This window comes from Sphaerodactylus townsendi, linkage group LG10 (assembly GCF_021028975.2).
Source record: "Sphaerodactylus townsendi isolate TG3544 linkage group LG10, MPM_Stown_v2.3, whole genome shotgun sequence".
Classification (NCBI taxonomy): domain Eukaryota; kingdom Metazoa; phylum Chordata; class Lepidosauria; order Squamata; family Sphaerodactylidae; genus Sphaerodactylus; species Sphaerodactylus townsendi.
Window position 1 is genome coordinate 24,287,063 of NC_059434.1, and position 20,395 is coordinate 24,307,457.

The 20,395-nt window shown below is 43.8% G+C and overlaps 1 protein-coding gene across 2 annotated transcripts in view; it reads left to right on the forward strand.

Moving 5' to 3' along the window:
- KIT (KIT proto-oncogene, receptor tyrosine kinase) overlaps window positions 1–20,395 on the forward strand; it is a 92,728-nt gene that overhangs the window by 30,851 nt on the left and 41,482 nt on the right. The window contains exons 2-4 of one of the 2 annotated variants that reach the window (XM_048509940.1): window positions 5,456–5,704; window positions 15,191–15,469; window positions 16,007–16,143. In XM_048509940.1, the coding sequence (XP_048365897.1) occupies window positions 5,456–5,704; window positions 15,191–15,469; window positions 16,007–16,143 (665 nt within the window). The remainder of the gene's footprint in view (window positions 1–5,455; window positions 5,705–15,190; window positions 15,470–16,006; window positions 16,144–20,395) is intronic. The other variant, XM_048509941.1, reaches the window with a different exon arrangement.

Below are 20,395 nucleotides of genomic sequence, written 5' to 3' on the forward strand. Positions count from 1 at the left end.
AAGTGCTAGTTAATAAAGTGCTGAGAAAATTGTATTAATAAAGTGAAGCTGTGAATAAATAAAAACAAATACCAAACCACATTCAGTGAGATTAACAATCACACAAAAAGTTGCTCTACTCCCTCCCTTTGGATTGGGCTGTTATCTTCGATGAGTCCATTTAACCCACTTTTAAAGGTGGTAGGGTAGATTAGAATTAACATTGTCCCTGTACTGCAGAGGGGAGGTTGAGTGATGGTGACCCATTTCAGGCCACCCTGTTTGTTCAGGCTGCAACAGCAATTGAACTAGAGCTTTACAGCCACACTGATCATATTCTTTAGCTCCCACACTTACACGAACTCAAAAGGAATAAATAACCAAGCTGAGCATACTTTTTTAGAAGCTTTTATGTATTCCTGTTCTGTTATAGGGCTAAACAACATAGTTCCATAATGTAAAATGCTCAGTTTGGATACATTAATGTGTCACTATGATCAAGCTTTTGCAAAATAATTGATCACCCGGGAACCCTGTCTTCAGCTTTTCAGTGTTGTGTTCAGCTTTTTGGAAGAATTCTCATCTTGCTATATGATGCACTAACAGGACATTAATTGTTCAAGACTTTTGGACCATATTAGACAGTATTTCAGGACTTACGTCCTGTGTTATATGTCTATTGTATTGACACTTGTTTGCTGTTTGTCCTTATGTACTTTGCTGTTTATGTGTGATTATTGATCTTGTTAAATGTGGTTTGGTATTTGTTTGTATTTATACACAGCTTCATTTTATTTATATAATTTTCTCAGCTTTTTATTAAAACTAGCACTTTGACTTCATTTCTGCCAGTAGCGTTGGTACTGTAGTATGTTTTGTCTTGGTTAATGACATGGCCCAAGCTTGCCAAATAAAAGGCTAGCCACACGTTGGACTTGTGGAGGACCTTATACATTTATCTCACAAAGTCTGTTAGGAGAACAGACTTTTTATTGGTTGTGGTGGGTTTTCCGGGATGTGTGGCCGTGATCTGGTGGATCTTGTTCCTAACGTTTCACCTGCATCTGTGGGGTATAAAATTGTCATGTTCCCGGGTGGGGAACCAATCAGTAAGTGTTACCGATTGGTTCTTCACCCAGGGACATGATAATTTTATACCCCACTAAAACATTCCCCTTCTCACTGGACACAGTGTATAACAGACTTCTCTGTGTGATACACCTCTGAAGATGCCAGCCACAGATGCAGGTGAAACATTAGGAACTGGATCTACCAGACCACGGCCACACAGCCTGGAAAACCCACCACAACCAGTTGAATCCGGCTGTGAAAGCCTTTGACAAGACTTTTTATTCATTTCCTTAATTACACCAAATAAGGGATGGAAAATGTACAGGTCAGCCGTCAGCTACAACATCAGACAGTGTATTTGTCAGGCCTACAAGGTCAGCAACATTCTGACTCTGTCAGGCATCACAGCACACTCAGTTTGAAGGGCAGCTACCATTGCAGCATTTGACCATCAAACCTTCGAAGAAATATGTAAGGTGGCCACATGGGCCTCCATATTGACTCTTGTGAGGCACTATTAGCCTAACTCCTTCTCCTTGGCTGATGCTGCCTTCAGGTGCAGGGTGCTACAATAGTTGGTGGATGATGAATAATGCCCACCCAAGCTGACAGACACTGCTATTGGAAACCCCAGTTTCAAGATGCTATCCTCCTCAGAACAAGAATGGAACTTTGGATACTCACCATTCCCACTCCATCAGGAAGAGGAAGAAAAGAAAAAAGAAATAATTTCCTGCTTCCCTGATTGGTTGGTGTGAAACACCCACAAGATGTCCTCCTTCTGCTCAAAGGAGAAGGACCCTTCATGGGTATTACCAATGGTTGATTTCAGGCTGAAGCTCTGTTTAATAGGATACTTTTCAATCTGCACAACCAGTCAGAAGTCCTGCAGGACAAAACCCCCAATTTGCCTCACCCATTTTCTAAAAACACTTGGTGGGTACCAGAAAGGAGGCTGGCAGATCCAGTGCTTGCTACGTTGGGTGCTTGGCTTAGAGGGCCATTATCAGCAAGAGTAGGCTCTATTGAGCTAGTTGGACCAGTCTTGTGAATAGACATGAGCTATAAGTAATGTATAAGTAATCGCACTTGAATTCTCCAAGGAGTTCAGGCTGTTCATGAGCTTGAGGTGTTGTTGTTTTTTAATGAGTTATGATGACTCTGTCAGGTGGTTTGGGCTGAGAACAGGCCTAAGGTTAGCAGGCTTCATACCCTGCTGAAATTGCGTAGGGAAGTAGCATATAAGCTGGGTATCTTTAAAGGGGATAATTATGGGTGGGATCCAGCCAGCTATTTTCGTCAGTTTCATCTAATTCTCCTCCTTACTACTGCCCTCATCGCAGTTAGCACTGTCCACAACATAGGCTTCTTGGACATCCCTTTTGGGCTCCCCTTTTCAACAGCAGAAAAGTTGGTTGTATCCAACTCACTCTGGCCAGACCCGGTCTGCTATCTGGTATTACTACTTCCCTGCAGTTGAGAAGATATGGCTGGGAAGCAGGCATAGAAATGCTGCGAATGTGTGGTTCTGCGAGGAGCAGGGATTTGAATCTAGGTCTTTGTGTACAAGCCTAGCCCACTTGCTGCTTATTGATTTGCCTGGCTCTCTATGGTTTCGTTTGATTTGTCTCTCTGGAGAAACGTCCTTCTTTTGCCTCATCCTGTTTCACTTTTGATTTGTCAGTAACTGGAATGTTTACCGAACATAATCTTAATACAGTTTTGTGTTTCCAAGAGCCACTGAGGTGGGGAGATAACTGAATTTGAGACCGCGTAATAATCTATGCAAACCTCATTTGAAGACCGAGCTGGTGAGATTGTCTCTAATAGCGAGAGAAACAGCAATTTTTTAAAAAAGAAATAATTAATTGACATACTATTACCATCTTCATCAGATTAGCGCATTTTAAACCAAGTCTAGTTGCACTTGTATAATTTTTCATTTCTGTCAGAGTGGTAATTGGTATAAACGCAGTGTGAGATAATGAGATTGTGATTCATGCTACTGAAGCGTGGACAGTAAATGGACTTGGCTTGTGAGACCTTACTGTCAGACTATATATGCAAAGCAAACCATAATATTTAAACCAGCATGGCTAAAATTAGTTTCCAGAGACTTGCGTTCAGCATTCTGTTTGTGTGACTTAGACCTAATAAGTGCTTAAAACCTAAGGATAAGACAGCTAATTATGATTTCTGTGAGACTTGGACATGACTGACTTTCTTTGGATTGAGGCCACCATGCAGGACTTAATAACAGAAGTATGTAGAATTAGTCAGTACTAATGGGCTAGGGTTGCCAACAGCTTGGTGAAGAAAAAAGCAGTGTCCCTTCAGCAGAAGTGTAATGTGTGGAAGTGGGCAGGTGAAGCTTTTCATATTATGGAAGTAAATAACATCACCTGGAAAATGATGTCCCATTAAAAGGGTAGGTCATGTTTTTCCAGAATGTTGGCAGCCCTCAAATGGTTCCATAGTAGGACTGTGTGAGCGTGCATGCGTGTGTAATTCTATGCACGCAATGCTCAGAGCATGCAATGAGTACGCAATGCTCAGAGAGACTGTGACAGAGTACATACTGGGTATTTTCTCTTCCTAACCAGATGTTAGAAGATCATCTTGGAAAACTGGATTTCTCCATCCTTTGTTGTTTAATGATTGGTGGGACTAGCCCTGTGGATTATATGGGAGGAGTGACTCCTTCACATTCACACTCCTTCACATTCACACTCGTCCAAATTGTGGGCAGTTCCTATGAAGGATTAGTTATTTAGAGTGTGTGGTATTTTTTTTTCACACAATGGCTTTTATTGCTAGTGTGGTTTTGTAAGAACTAGGTAGGCACTAACACCCCTGTGGAGCATTCTACTACAAAGAGGGTCCAGGAAATGGTGGATTGATGTATAAATTTACTGCCATCTTTTGGTGAGACAGTCTATAGTAATTGAAAGATGAGGAACTACAGTGCAGAGATACGTGCCTCTCTGTTCTAAGCTAAAACCTTTTCATGCATGCCTCCACTCTCTGACTATTTCTACCCACTTGGCCCAAAAAGAGAGGTGAACTGAATTCTTTACTTTCCAGTGTGAATGTAGGCTTGGGTATGGGACTGAAATAGCCATGGTCAACCTAGATGACCTGTGCTGGGAGGTGTACAGAGAGCATGTGACTTTGTTGATTTTCCTGGACCTCTGAGCAACTTTTGATACCACTGATTGTGGTGTCCCTATGGACTGTCATTGCAGGCTAGGACTTTGAGGCACCATTTTGCAGTGGTTCTGGTCCAACCAAGAGGGTGGATTTAGAAGATGGTTCTGGAGGACTGCTGCTTAGCCCTTTGCTGCATTCCCTGGTTACATCTGCAACAATCATGTTGACTAGTGGGCCATATCACTGAGGTCTAGGCTCTCAGGGCCCTAGCCCTAGGGTCTTGCCATGCTCACCCAGTGGAGTCCAGGAGACAGTGGCCCCAAATGATCCCTCCTTGTGATGGAGCTTGGCTTTTTAAAGACTTGTAGTAATGGTTTTTCCTCCCTAATCAGACAGCACCTGGCCCTTTTCAGGGTTCCGATGGCCTGTGAACACTTTCGCTTTTGGGAAAACTGTTAGGAGGAGGGGGTGTACAACAGGGGATATAAGCTGCTGCTTAGTGTGGGAATGTAAGGTCCAGCAAAATCGCTGGAATGTATCTGTTCGTTTACTCTGTTGCAATAAACACAATTTAAAGTGCTACTGTTGACCTTTAAAGACATATATGACTTGGGGCCAGCTTGTCTGAATAAACCTACTTGACCACTGAGATCATCTTCCAAAATCCTGCTCTGCATGCTTCTGCCTTCTGAGATAAGAAGGCAAGTGACAACCCAAGAAAGGACCTTCTTGGTCATAGTATCAAAACTCTGGAACTTTCTCCTCTCGGAGACTCTTCCATCCCCTTCTATTGCCATCTTCAACCACAGAGTAAAGATTTGTTTTGTTTTTGTCTGGAATTTGCTCAGTGATCCCTCCTCTTTGCCCTGTTTTTTTCACACAAAATGCTTGCTTTTATGGGGGGGGGGTGTTCACACTTTAACTATGGTTTTAATATTTTTAAAGATGTACTTTTGTTTATTTTAACTGATTTTTCAGATGTGTTTTTATTATGTGTCAGAGCAGAAAGGCAGGGTAAACATTTTGTAAATAAATAATAAATTCAAGCAACATACTGGCCAAGAAAATTTAGTTAGCCGCCAGGGAATTTGGAAAGTAGTAGAAGGACCCACTTTAGTCTGTAGGTGCTTGTAAGAAGGGTGGGTGCATCAATATTGAAAATAAGTACATTTTAAAAACCTAATATATAGTATAATTTTTTAAAAAAAACAAAGGTGATGAACTCACACTAACCAACAAATTTTATTTTTGGCAGGTGGCACAAAACCTTCTATTATCCCTGCAGTATCAACTTTGGTTGTGAACAGTGGGAAAGAATTAAAGTTGTTGTGTAATGATGATGGCCCGGTGACCTGGGATTTTCAGAATACGGACCCATCAGGAATGCCAAAGAGTTCAGAAAAGAAAGAGCTATACATACCTAAGGCAAGAGCCAGAGACACAGGAACATATATATGCAAAAACAGGGAGGGCTTGAACAGCTCCGTTTATGTTTTTGTTAAAGGTAAACTTTTGTTTTCTCCCCTTCTTGCTCTGAGAGGACATTTTCTAACATATAGTGTGGCTTGAGGGTTTGGTTACTTTCTAGTTATGTACTTATTAAGCAACTTGACTTATTAAGCAACATATGTCAGCATAGTCTCTTCAGATGTCAGCTCGAGCCCATAACGGTGATGGACAACACATTAATGTCAATAGCGGTGTGGTGGAGTGTACCTATGTCCAAAGGGGGTGATGTACTGTGTGGTGTAATGGTTGCGAGCAGGTGGATTCTATTCTGGAGAACTGGGTTTGATTTCCCACTCCTCCACTTTAGTATCGGAGGCTTACCTGGTGAACCAGATGTGTTTCCGCACTCCTACCTTCCTGCTGAATGACCTTGGACTAATCACAGTTCTCTTGGAACTCTCTGAGTCCCACCTACCTCACAAGGTGTCTGTTGTGGGGAGAGGAAGGGAAAGGAGCTTGTAAGCTCCCTTAAGTCTCCTTACAGGAAAGAAAGGTGGGGGTATAAATCCAAACTCTTCTTCCATGAGCAATTGCTCTGGATCAGTGAAAGTTTGGTTGAAAGTTGCACCATTTTCAAGCAACCCCTTTGCTTGCTGTACAGCGTGGTATAGTGGTTTAGAATGGTGGATTCTGATCTGGAGAGCCGGGTTTTATTCCCCTATCCTCCTCATGAGCGGTGGGCTCTTATCTGCTGAATTGGATTTGTTTTCCCAATCCTACACATGAAGCCTGCTGAGTGACCTTGGGCTAGTCACAGTTCTCTCTCAAAACTCTCTCTACCCCATCTGCCTTACAAAGTGTCTGTTGTGGGAAAAGAGGGAGAGAAAGGAGTTTGTAAGCTGCCTTGTGTCTCCTTACAGGAGAGAAAGGCAGTGTGTAAATCCAAACTCCTCTTCCTCCCCCTCCTAAAAGCACTCTTGGAAGCCTTTCAATTCTTTGATACTCCTTTATCATCAAAGTGGAGAAGAGGTTTATGGAACATCAAACCTTGGGCAGCTTATACCGTGTACAATTGGGCCTTCACTCTTTGTCATTATTGGGCTAGTAATTTTTGAATGATTCCTAGAAGTCAATTCTCAGAGAAACATGCTAATTTATTGGAAGATGTAGCATATGAAGACTTGTCCCCTTAATGAGAGATCTAGGGTGGAAGAGAAAAAGGCTAATCCTGACCTGCCCATGCCTTTGAAGAACTGTAAAGAAAAATTCCAGGTTCAGGTAATGACAGTGATAAAAAGGGCTCATGTAGCCAGTAACATGTACAGGAAGTACAGTTAATACCTCATTCAGCTCAAGTTGGTAACTTTTCTATCTTGTGGTTAAGGTCTCCTGTGTTTTAGGAAACAGCTGCAAGGGAAAGTTGTACTTTAGGGTGGTCAGATGATTACCTCATAATGTATTGTGCTTCTTTTCCTGTGTTCACAGGGCTTTTAATGGTTCTTGGAGGTGCTAATTCATTTCTCCTGACCTCTGAAAGACGCATGCCTTTCCAATCCAACGCAACATGGGACACCTTTTTCAAAACGTTCCATTTCACGTTTTTGACATTGAAAAATCAGTAGGCGCTTTTAAAGATTCTGTGCAGTTATGCTGTGTGGCTGGATGATATGAATTACTTTGTGTGCTACTGGGCTTGGCAGTTGGGCATGCTTGACTTTGAAAGGGTCAACAGGGGGACTACGGTTGCTTGGTGCTGCTTCTGAATCTCAGTTCTGCATCTCCGTTCCTTCAGCCGGGTGATAGCTGAACAAAGCAGTTTATAGTGAGAACAACGTCCCTGACACCTGAAAGGTGTTTTGATAATGGTGTAGGGACTGCGGGCGATATCACTATTTATCAACTTAGTTTATTGTATTGAAGGTTGGGATCAGAGCAGCATACAAACATTTTAAAAATATTACATAAATGTAAATTCATAAAATTAAATTATTTACATCTCATCCTTAAAAACCTGAAAGGTGATGAAACAGCAAATGTCTTACGGAAGGCCAACCTCCCCATCTTGACATGGACCCTTTGTCAGAGGGCTGTTTGAGCATGGGGTGGGCGGGTGTTAGTTTGAGCCAGGGCTTAAATGAAGCCCGGAACCTGTTTTGAATCATAGGACTGAGTTCCTGTATTAAGAATAAACAGCCAAGTCAGAGATGCCTTTGAGCACGTGCTTTCTTTTTTGAACCTGGGTAACCTTAAGTCTGGCACTGTGTATCTGAGGTTAGAAGCAGAACTCTTTGAGTCAGAGGATAAGGCTTCCCGATAGAGTTGGGGTCCTGTACCTCTCTTTTGTAACATGACCTGTGGGATTGGCATCAAGTAAGCATCAAGTAACGTGGCTCTAAAGAAGTCTCTCTGAGACATGAGTATTCCTTTTGCTGGGCTCCCTAAGTAGATGGGAATGATGCCCATGTGAGGACAGAATCTCCCTTGAGAGGTACATGAAATAATGTGAGTTGCAGGATGGGTTTTTAATGGGTCCTCTGGCAACCAAAATGGCTTCTCTGTGGACCTTTCATCACACTGAAGGGACTTTGAAAGCACTAATAGAAGACAGTTGTATGTTTTGCCAGAACTTCCTCTTTTTTTGTTGGTATCTTTATTGAGCAAGTTCACACATGAAAAGCACATGTGATTTCTCATGACTTCTCAACAGTAGACAATTGGCAATTGAATAAATTCCCTCACAGGAAAGTTTTTGCTTTGGCACTGTATAGGATGGAAGGTCTATTGGTAGTTGTGATGGACTGCAAGGGTAAAGGTAATTTAAAATGAAGTTATGTCTAAGATAATAATTGTTTACCTTCACAGTGTGACACAAAAAGGCCTAGGAACAGGGGAGCCACCTGATTTACTGTGACCTCCTGCACTTTGATTGGGCAAGTAACGGTATGATGCAGAGGGGGAGGAGGTAAATTCCCTATCAGTACATTCTAAGAGGCTTTTGGCCTCTAGTGTTCCTGCTGTTAAGAATTGTCTGTCTTAACTGAGGCTCATTCCGCACATGCAGAATAATGCACTTTCAAACTGCTTTCAGTGCTCTTTGAAGCTGTGCAGAATAGCAAAATCCACTTGCAAACAGTTGTGAAAGTGGTTTGAAAATGCATTATTTTGCGTGTGCGGAAGGGGCCTGAGTAAAAACAAAACACCTCTGAGGGAATAGTTCTGTCGAAGTGAGCAACAGGAACTATTGTTATTAGCTTGAGTGCTGGAAGAAAGCAATTATACACCAACCAAGTATACTGGGGAAAAGGTTTACTGGTGGGCCAGGTGAATGGTCATTTAAACCTGGATAGGAATATCTTCTAGAGATAGAGAAGAGTTCCAGTGTACCAGTGGGTCTGCGGTATAGGGATTTGCTTTAAGTTTACCTCGGTGGAGAGTTTGTTTTATTTTTGAGGGCTTTTCCTAACAGGAGGGCTGAGTGAGTGAATTATGGCTAAGTATTTGGCCTATGTCAGGACCCTGTGTGTACAAACAATAAGGCAGTACCATCTATGAAAAAGGAACTGTACAATCTGAGTAATATCTATGAAACCAACATGTAAGCTGAACTATAACTGAATAATTTTAAGTTCTGTGCTGTAGAATTCAAAAACTCTAAACCTGTGTGCCAAGCTCTTGTGTAATTAGAGTATATATAAAGAGTATATATAAGTATATATAGAGAGAGTATGTATAAAGAGGTCTGTCTGACAATTGATATCTTCAATTCTCTTTATGACTTGTTTTGTGTGCTCTATGGCCAACTCCAGTAGGGCTCAAGAGGGAAACCCTAGCCTTTTCCCAGTCTGCTTTACCTTCTTGAGATTATTCTAGAGAAATGCTCTGATCCAGAGATACCTTTTAATTGCAGGTATTCCAGTGCCAACACAAAGGGCCTCCTACATGAGAGGACTTTGTAATTTGTGAAGGAGACAGCTATGCCACCTGTAGATGTGCTGTGAATTTACTTTTTGCCACTTGAGAATAGTGCTTGCCCAGCAACTGTGCGTGCTCATCAGAACGCGCTCATGGATGAGGATTAAGGTGTAGTGTGCTAATAGAATTTTGAAGACAGAATGTTAAGGAATGAAACAGCTCAAATAAGCCTTTGTTACCAATTAAGAACTTCTATTAAAGTTCTGTTTTGTTAAAGAGGATTAAACATCTGATCATACAACAGGTTACAAAAAAATCCTCTTTGAGAAGGAAGATGGGGAAAAATTATTACTTGCAATGAATCAATATGCAAACCTCATTCAGTGCTAGGCTGCATTTGATACTTAGATTTCGGCAAACAAAAGGAAGTGAAACTGAAGTAAACAATTCTGTGATTTTTCGCCCCCTTTTACAGCCCAATCCAGAGTGGGCTGGCAGACGGGGACGACATTGCACTGCCCTCTCCAAAGGACTTTCCTGCAACACAGGAAGCCCAAAACGCCCCCTAAACCCCTTTGAGAATCCCTCATAGGGGATAACAGAGATACACCACAAAGAACGTGGCTGATCTCCAACTCCAGCTTCACTGGCAGTGGAGGCTGGATGGGCAGTAGAAGCCAACTGAGGTTGGCTCTACCTCCTGGAACGCCCTCGGCCACGCCAGTGCAGATTTTTACATCAGCAGTCCTAGGGACAAACAGCAGCTTCTGGGTCAGGCATCACAGAGCTATGCAGTGCCCGGCTGCCAGGGTAAATTGCTCTTTTGTCAGCACATTTGCCCCTTGCGCCAGCAGGGTGGGTACCCACACTGGCACAGGGCTGCACCGGCTTCAGAGGGGGATCCAGCCCCTCACTCTGGATTGGGCTGCCTGCCTTTTTTGGATGAAAATACAATAATTCCTTACTGATTGTTTTATTTGTAAATTCATGCTGCAAACACAATACTGGACACTATTAATTTAGCAGAAGTTCTTCATGGAAAAATGATTCCTGTTGCCATGGAGCAGTCCGCTTTCAGGTGTTCCTTTGGCTTAATCTTGGGCCCTGGAAACTGACTTGCTTGCAGGAGTAACATGAACATGCTGTAAAATTTAAGGTTCTAATCAGTGGTGGGATTCAAATAATTTAACAACCGGCTCCGGTGGTGGGATTCAAGTAATTTAACAACTGGTTGTATACAAGCACCATTTTAACAACCGGTTCTGCCTAAGTGGTTCGAACTGGCTGATTCCCACCACTGGTTCTAGTCCAGTAGCACCTTAGAGACCGACAAGAATTTCAGTATAAGCTTTTGAAAGCCAGATCTCTCTTCATGATATATGAATGCGAATGGAGTTCTGTGAGTCTTTTTTTATATCAATCAGAAGGTGTGAGAGAGGTGTTGCAAAGAAAGCATGTAAAGGATTAAGAGGTGCAATGTTTATTACACAGCCTCATGGGGGAAGGGAGGACATCAGTGGGAGCAGTGGGGTGGCCACATGGGCCCCTTCCGCACATGCAGAATAATGCACATTCAGTCCACTTTCACAACTGTTTGCATGTGAATTTTGCCATTCTGCACAGTAAAATCCAGCTTCAAAGTACATTGAAAGTGGGTTGAAAGTGCATTATTCTCCATGTGCGAAAGGGACCTGTGACAAATTCACTCTCCCCGGGACACTTACCTCAGCAGAAGAATGATCCCAGTGATGTTCAGTTGCTGCCACTCCCAGGCACAGGAATGCAGTGCAGGATGCTCTGGCAGCATTCTGGCACAGTGGGGGGCGGTCAGGGGATAGCTGGGGAAGGGGTCAAGTGTGAATGGGGCTGCCCATCATCTTGATCAGAGCAGAGGGGAAATGCTTGGGGGAAGAAAATTAGTAGTAGGATAAGAATTCTGTATCCTGAGTCTTCCAGATCATAGTTCAGTACTCCAACTATTGCACCACACTGGCTTTCAGTGTAGAGGGAAAGAATGCAGGATGGTCTGGAGGAAGGCTCCTTGTAATGGTAAGTCATTTGCTCGTCCAATCACAGGTTTCTTCCACTTTTTTTTCCAAGGCACAATATCCATGGTCTGCTCGAAGCTGAACGTATAATATTTTGGTGACAGTCACAGAAAAAAACATCCTCTTGTTGGGTTTTTTCCTCCTGGTTTTCAATCAGACAAGAGATTACAATGATGATTAAAAATTGATGAATTGTTTTGTGCTGAGCTCTTAATTGCCTAAATTTGAAAACAAAAAGACATCTCAGTAGTATTGTAAAAATCAACATCAACGGGACCATATCGCATTAGCTCTGTTGAATGGAGCTAAGTCCATATTTTCACAAACAGCTCATTAATTGTAGTGTTGTGAGAACCAGAAATCCAACCCCCAAACAGGAATAGTTGCGAACAAATTATAGATCTGAATGTTAGACCCCTAACAATAACTGTAACAGCAACAACAACAATAATAAAGATTTATAATTAGCTTGGCTAAATAGACCCTGTACACACCCTATACCAGTGAGGGCAGACCTTTAGGGCTCAGTATGTAAAAAAAAAATCAAACATTGCTTAAGTTGACTCTGCTGTCCCCACCCCCAAGCAAAAGAGAAACAATTATCTACATATTCATTTATTTTTTAAAAATACAATCATGTACGGTGGTATCTATTATGTTAAGAAATGTGAAATAATTAAAAAAATGACTCAGAGTCAAAAAGGAAGAATAGTTGTTGTCGGGTGTTGATGAATGCTGGTGCGCCACCGAAAATATTGTGGCATGTCACCTTTGACACACGTGTCATAGGTTTGCCATCCTTCTCTACACTGTGCAGTATTCCACGTTCTGAGGTACTGGGAAATGAACAATCACAGAAGGCCTGTGATGTCTTCTTGTCATGTTTTAATTTTCCCTGAGGAACTTTTGTTATCCAGTTCTTAGTATGAAACAGGGTGTTCTAGAGGTAGAGCAGACAAACCGCTGGAAAGGTTCCTGCTGAGTACAGCCCTTACAGTCTCACATTCTGGGAGCCTACCTACTGAGTGAAGATCCTCCTGACATCCACAGGTACCATACTGTATGGACAGGGTAGAGTATGTATTTACTGTCTAAATACAGTGCCAGCACATACAAGTTGACTGGTGGCTTTTTCAGGCCTCATTTTCATGCATATTGAGGTTGTACACACACAGTAAATACGTTCATTGCCCAAGTTTTTACAACATGGCAAACACATATCCAGATGATCACCAGTAGTGCTCCCTTTCAGGCCATTGTGATATCTAAAAAAGAGATGAAATCAGGGCCAGATCTTGGAAGGAGGACAAAGGGAGGCACCTGTCCCTGGTGGCATGCAGAGCGGGGTGGCAGATTGCTGCCTGTGGCTCCATGTGTCATGTCCCCATTGGAGAAGGAAAGGATGTACATGCAGTTGTCCTTGCATAGTTCCTATTCCCTGGCTGGCTCCCTGCCTTTCTCCCTCCCTCCTTCCCCCTACCTCTGTGATATCCTTCGGTGGACATTGTCCTCAGATCCCAATTCCTATTGGTTTCAATGTTTGCAACTTTGCTAAGGGCAGGTTTGGCAGGGGACTGCCTCAGGATCAACTGCAGGAAGCTTCTTCCATTGTTTGCTGTGCAGCACCCCACACATAGCCACGTACCCGGCTCCTTTCTGGACGTTCTCTGAATAACCTTAGATCCATCACAAGGCCTCAGCCTGGCCTTTGTCACAGAGTGGTGGTTGTGAGAGAGTGGTGGAGGGGAGAATGCTGCTCTAAGCTGCTTTGAGTCCCAACTGGGGGAAAGGGGAGATTACAAATAAATAAGTGCAACAGAAATGTGCCACTGTCAGCTGGCCCTATTCGCTGAGCCTTCCTCAGGCAGCTGAGCAGCCCATCCAGCGGTTGGCTCTGTACTAACGTCTGGTTCTTGAGCATCCTGGTTTCTGCTACAGAATCAGGACAAAGTTCCGCCAGTGCTTCAAGGCTTCTGTTCCTACCTATATTCATGCATATGGAAGATTTATGAGCAGAGCAGGCTCTTCTCATAGCAGCAGTGTTAGGGAACAGTCTAGGTCTGTGGTGGCAAACCTATGGCACTCCAGATGTTCATGGACTGGCAGGGACTGATGGGAATTGAAGTCCATGAACATCTGGAGTGCCATAGGTTCGCCACCACTGCTCTAGGTCTAAATGGTGACGGGAAATCAGCGGTAAGGGAGGGGCTGTGGTTCTGTGGCAGAGCATTTGCTTGGCATGCAGGAAGCCCCAGCTTCAATCCCTGGCATCTCCAGTTAAAGAATCAGGTAGAGACCTCTGCCTGAGCACCTGGAGAGCTGCTACCAGCTGAAGTGCACAGCATGTATATAAATATGTATAGTATGGGGATGTGATGTTATTCTGCCCCTTTTCAAAAATTAAGCTCCTGGGTCAAGAACTCCAATTCCCTGTTAAAGTAATTGAGTTCCAGACTAATTGGCCATTTCTGCTAATTCCCCATTCTTTCTGCAGGCACCCCCTTCCCCAATTGTCCATCAGGGTCCCGTGTCCTATAGGAGCAGTGTTTTGTGAAGATAGAGTTGGAAGAGACCCAAGGGCCATCAAGTCCAACCCCTTACAATGCAGGAACACACAATCAAAGCACTTCCGACATATGTTCATCCAGCCTCTGTTTAAAAACCTCCAAAGAAGGAGACTCCACAACCATCCGAGGCAATGAATTCCACTGTCGAACATCCCTGACGATCTTCCTAATGTTTAGGTGGAATCTCTTTTCCTGTACCTTGAATCCATTTCTCTGTGTCCTAGTGTCAGCAGAAAACAAGCTTGCTCCCTCTTCGACATGGGATCCCTTCAAATATTTAAACATAGCTATCATATCCCCACTTAACCTTCGCTTCTCCAGACTTACCATCCCCAGCTCCCTAAGCCTCTCTTCATAGGGCATGGACTCCAGACCTTTTACCATTTTCGTTGCCCTCCTTTGGACCTGTTCCAGCTTGTCAATATCCTTCTTGAATTGCGGTGCCCAGAACTGAACACAATATTCCAGGTGAGGCCTAACCAATACAGAATAGAGAGGTACTATTACATCCCTCTATCTTGACACTATACTCCTATTGCTACAGCCCAAAATTGCATTGGCCGCCGCAGCACACTGCTGACTCATGGTCAGTTTGTGGTCTACTAAGACTTCCAGATCCCTTCCACATGTAGTGTTGTCAAGCCACGTGTCACCCATCCCATATCTGTGCCTTTTATTTCAGGTAGGAAAATTCCATTCTGCCTCTGGAAAATTTAACACAGAACTGACCTCTCGTAGGTTTTTCTACAGTTCTTCATTTAACTGTGGGGTGAGAGGGAATAGATCGAAAATGTGAGGAAAGCCAGACAGATACCTTAATATGGTTTGCACTTGTTTGTGAGTCATGAAGGAATTGTAAGGAGTGGATTGGGTACAGTTAAATATGTCTCTCTGTTCTGTGAAATGGGAAAGGATTATTTGCTATTTCTAGTTTCTTTTTTTTCAGACACTAATGTGAACACTGATATGTCGGTATAAAAACCTTCAAGAGAATGATTTTTGTTTCCTTTACAGACCCTGAGCACCTGTTCCTTTTCGAGTCCGTCGCCTTTGCGAAGGAAGACGACGATGCCGTTATTCCGTGCGCAGTGACCGATCCAAATGTTTCAAATTTCACTTTGAGAGGATGTTATGGAAGGCCATTGCCAGAAAATATGGTGATAATTCCAGATCCTCGGAAAGGAATCACAATAAAAAACGTGCAGAGGTCGTTTCACGGCTGTTACTGGTGTGTGGCGCTGCAAAATGGAGTTGAGAAAACGTCAGACGTGATTTCTCTTGTTGTGAGAGCAGGTAACTTAGATCTTCATCTGGCCCAGTATATTTAGTAAAGTTGTAACAACTGCCATTATTGTCGCATCAGCGTTCTGCTTCCACCCCCACCCCACCCCACCCCCAATTCCCTGTGATATAGGCAGCCAGTATTACTACTGTGATTTTATATAACATTAACAAGAGTTAAATAATTAGGTAATTATTTTTGCTAATAGTACACTCAGCTTCCATAACTAGATGTCCAAGCCATGGGTCATAACCTTACAATCATTATCATGGAATCAGTGTCTTGATTGTACTTTCTTTGCCAGTCAATTAAATATTGTGCAGGCTTACCTGTGCATGTTATGCAGTGACAGTGAATGTGTTTGTACTTTTAACGAAAGAAATGTACACAGCGGCAAACTACAACACTAATATATTGCAAAGATTTAAAGTACTTCCAGGAGGCCTGATATTTATTGGGAGGTTAATAACTGTTGATTCCCTCTCTTACCCCCTCCCCCTCAGCGCTGCATGTAATGAAAAATAATCCACATCTAAATTGTTTTCCAGTACACAAATCCCTTCCAGCCATCACCTTATCCAAAGCAAACCAGCTTCTTAAAGAAGGTGAAGAATTTAAAGTTATGTGTACAATCAGCGATGTAGATAGCTCTCTGCAAGCTAATTGGATTTTTCAAGGCAATGCGGTGAGTTCATTATATCCCATCAGTCTTAACTAATGTACTTGAAAGAACAGTGAAAAAAACCCCACAGGATCACATTGGGGATGTATACTTCATTAGCTGTGACAACAGTTCTCCTGAGAAGTGTCGTTATCAAGAGCAGTAGCCTTGTCAAGTCTCAAATGGGTGCCTCCGTGGGTTCCTTGCTTTTCTGCCATGCGCACCCCTCAGCAACAGCCTGCATGAAATTTCATCAACCACCGTTATCCCCTCTGATTGACAGCCTCTAATAGATTCCACCCACATGACTTCTTACCTACTTCCCGTTACTCATTTCAATTATCATCATCGTAGGTCCAGAGCAGCCAAACAGTGCTGTGGTTCCAGTTTATCTTCCCTGTGTTATCTTCAGTCGTCCCCTCTTTGCTTCCTCCTGACTGTCTCGTAGTTCTTGTCAGTGTCTTCTCGTTTGTTCATTCGTTCATGTATATGTATATTCATTCAGTCATACTGTTGCTTTTTAAATCTGAACCAAGACTTGGTTTTCACACTGGGACGCTTCTCTGGATTGTGTTCAAAGGCTCTAATACAGAACTGCTGAACAGTTGTGACGAGTTACAGGGGGCTTATTTCTCAGGGGCTAACTACATGTTAGTATTATCAGTATTTGAATGAGAGGAAGAAGAAGAAGAAGAAGAAGAGTTGGATTTATATCCCCCCCCTTTCTCTCCTACAGGAGACTCAAAGTGGCTTACAAACTCCTTTCCCTTCCCCCATCACAACAAACACCCTGTGAGGTGGCAGGGAGTGGGGCTGAGAGAGCTCCGAAAAGCTGTGACTAGCCCAAGATCACCCAGCTGGTGTGTGTGGGAGTGCACAGGCTAATCTGAATTCCCCAGATAAGCCTCCACAGCTCAAGCGGCAGAGCGGGGAATCAAACCCGGTTCCTCCAGATTAGAGTACCCCTGCTCTTAACCACTGTGCCACTGCTGCTCCTGTCAGCTGGCCCTATTCATTGAGCCTTCCTCAAGACAGGAAATGCTACACAGAGGAAGGTAATGGCAAACCACCACTCCTCTTCTTCTTTCCTTGAATATCCCATAGTTGGGATCATTATGAGTTGGTTTTGACTCAACAGCATGTTCCTTTTTAAAACTATGTTATGTGTAATGGGGCTAAAGTGAATTCAGACCAGTGAAATTGAATTCAGGGAAATCTTTGCAATGCAAATCTCAGCCTGGCTATTGGTGGGATTGCTCATTGAGGGTTCCAGGTTGCTCCCTGCTCTCCCTCCTGGAGCACTGCCTTGATATCACTGGCTTGTTCCCTTGCCTGGTTACCTGTTTTGGACAGACCGAATCATGTGTAGCATGCTACCCCTTGAAGTTCTCATCGTGACATGCATGCTTGGAGTTCTTGCTGCAAAGACAGTTGAATTTGTTGTGGGGTTTGGATTCCATTCCTAAGGCTGCCTGTGGCTTATGATTCTGGGGTCTTGTGGATCAGCTGGTCACAAAGCCAGCAACTCAATCATGCTTACACACAGACTCACACTCCAGTTTCTGTATTCAAATCCCCCCCTTTCAAAGAACACTGTGATTTAATTAGCCCCACAGAGCAGTCACTAAATGGCAGGCATACACCCTAGAGCTCACAAACAACACCAGGCCGAGACCTGAAGAGAATGACTGAATTAGCTAATCAATCAACGAAGTGTGCAGGGATGAGGAAGAAATGCCTTATAGGAAGAAGAAGAGTAGAAGAGTTTGGATTCATATCCCCCCCCTTTCTCTCCTGTAGGAGACTCAAAGAGGCTTACAATCTCCTTGCCCTTCCCCCCTCACAACAAACACCCTGTGAGGTGGGTGGGGCTGAGAGAGCTCCGAGAACTGTGACTAGCCCAAGGTCACCCAGCTGGCGTATGTGGGAGTGTACAGGCTAATCTGAATTCCCCAGATAAGCCTCCACAGCTCAGGCGGCAGAGCTGGGAATCAAACCCGGTTCCTCCAGATTAGATTAGGGAGGTCTAGAATGGGTGAAAACAAGGAAGATAAATGAAAATCTGGAGGGCCAGGGTCACAAAGAGAATCTCCAGGTCAGGCTGTGGTAACAGCATCAGTGCTGCTAACTTTTGAGTCCTGGAGCACTTGTTTGGATTGCAGACTCAATGAGACACTAATCCAGACATTCGCATGCCACAGGGGTTCTCTTTTACAGCAGCATGGGTCACAACTAGTCCCAAGCACGGAATCTGATCTCCCTAGCTGACCTTTCTTTTTGCGTCAGGAGCCCCAGGCAAGCAAACCAAGACCAGAACTCCAAGAAGAGGCTTTCTACGCTTGATTTTTGGCTTTCCTAAACAGGTAACCAAGCCTGGAAGCAGGTCAGGCAAAATTAAAGGCAGGATTCCTGAAGGCAAGTTGGCATAAAGAGCCCAACATCAACACCCCCCTCCCCCACTGCAAGGGATGGGGTTTCTGTTCTAAAGCTGGTCTTCTCCAGAAGTTTATTGAATGGTTCCAACAGCCAATCCTCTTGCAGCTGTTCAACAAGCAACAGATGGGAGAGTGACACTAAGAGGCGCAGAGGCACTAAATCGGGGCCAGAAAGGTCCACCCAAGGAATTCAGTTGCAACACAGTTGGCACTTCATCTCTATGAAAATGGATGCCACATCCCCGATACAGTGATTGACCTGGCTCTGAACCACTGGTGGCTTAGAACTTTGCAGCAACCTATTTTTTAATTGGAATAGGAAGAACGCCCAATTAGGCTGCTCCTAACCATATTGAACACAACCCTGCTATTAATTGACAAGCCTTCTCTCGTTAATGGCAGCATTTGGGATGTATAATTAGCAGACCATGTGTGCACAGAGAAAGGAGTTGTGCAGCAGTGCAGTGCTAGATAAATCATGCACTCTTGAGCAAATGCGTCCTGGGTAATCTCTCCCAGGGGTCCCTGGAGAAACATGCCTTTCCCAGCTAATCCATTGGTAGCAGCGGCGCTTCTGTCTCTTAAGTGCATCTCTGTTGGCACATCGCTGCTTGCCCCCTCGCCAACGTGAAGCCACTCTCAGTAGCATGTGGTCAACTCTGGGCCCTGCAGATGGTGCTTTTGGGACTGTTCCAAAGTCATGCAATTTTTTCAAAAATCTGAAAACTTGCTTTCTTGCTGGAAGCCTGCTCATATTTTTGTATTGTTTTCCTTGGTATATTTTACCTTCCCCCCCCCCCACACACACACACACATTTGCATGAATATAAAACGGTACTAAAATACTTTCATCTCTGTTTTGCAAAATATCATTAGCAGCATTCTGCTAAACTTGAAAATGAGACACTAAAATCTATCTTGCTAGTTAGGTCACATTAAAATCTATCTTGCTAGATAGGTCACATTAAAGGGGCTGGTGGAGACCCAATGGTGGAGACACACCACAGGTAGGAAATGAAGTGCCAGCCCCAGGAACAGGTGCTTCTCCTCCCCATGGCCCCTTCCATTCCTGGACAGGTTTTTCCTCTCCCCCTTCCCCGAACAGTTAATCAGCACCAGCGCTCACCAAGTTAAGCGAACTGGTTGTTCTTAGACCAGATTAATTAAGAGATTCTCGCTAAGTCGGAATTTGGCTTTCTTGCCACTGCGTTTGAAATTAGAATCCTAATCCTTCCCATGGATCTTTGAAGACCAACAAGATTCCCAGGGTATACATTTTGGAGAGTCAAATCTCCCTCTGTCATTGTTGTTATTGGATGAAGGGAAGGAAATCTTGTTGATCTTTAAGGTGCTGCTGAGCTCAAATCATAGCTCTTCTATTTACCCACCTGAAACTAACATTTTCCCTGTTACCTTAATGGCACACAAGTCTTCATCCTTGCACTGATTGTGTAGCCGCAGAAATCTGATATGTTTGGTGGGGGGGGGGCACTGTCTTGAGGTTGACCTGCTTTGTGGCTGACTTATTCCTCTCACGTGACCCAAGTCTTCTGACGCAGCAAAGGTAATACAGGAAAATGCTTTGAAATGTCACATCCCTTAATCAGGACATATCTCCTGATTTTCTAGTTATTCCTGGAAAAGGCAGTAGGCCAAGAATGTAGGAGAGTATCCAAAGAAAGGAAATTGGGGGGGGGGGGCAGAAGAGAAGGGAGTACAGCTCTGGGAAGGATCCCCCCCCCCCCGAACTCAGGCATCGCGGGGAAGGGGGACCACTTTGGCTGCCGGGTGGTCCGAATCCCGAGCAGCAGCTCCCACCCCAGAGATCAGGGTGGCTGAGA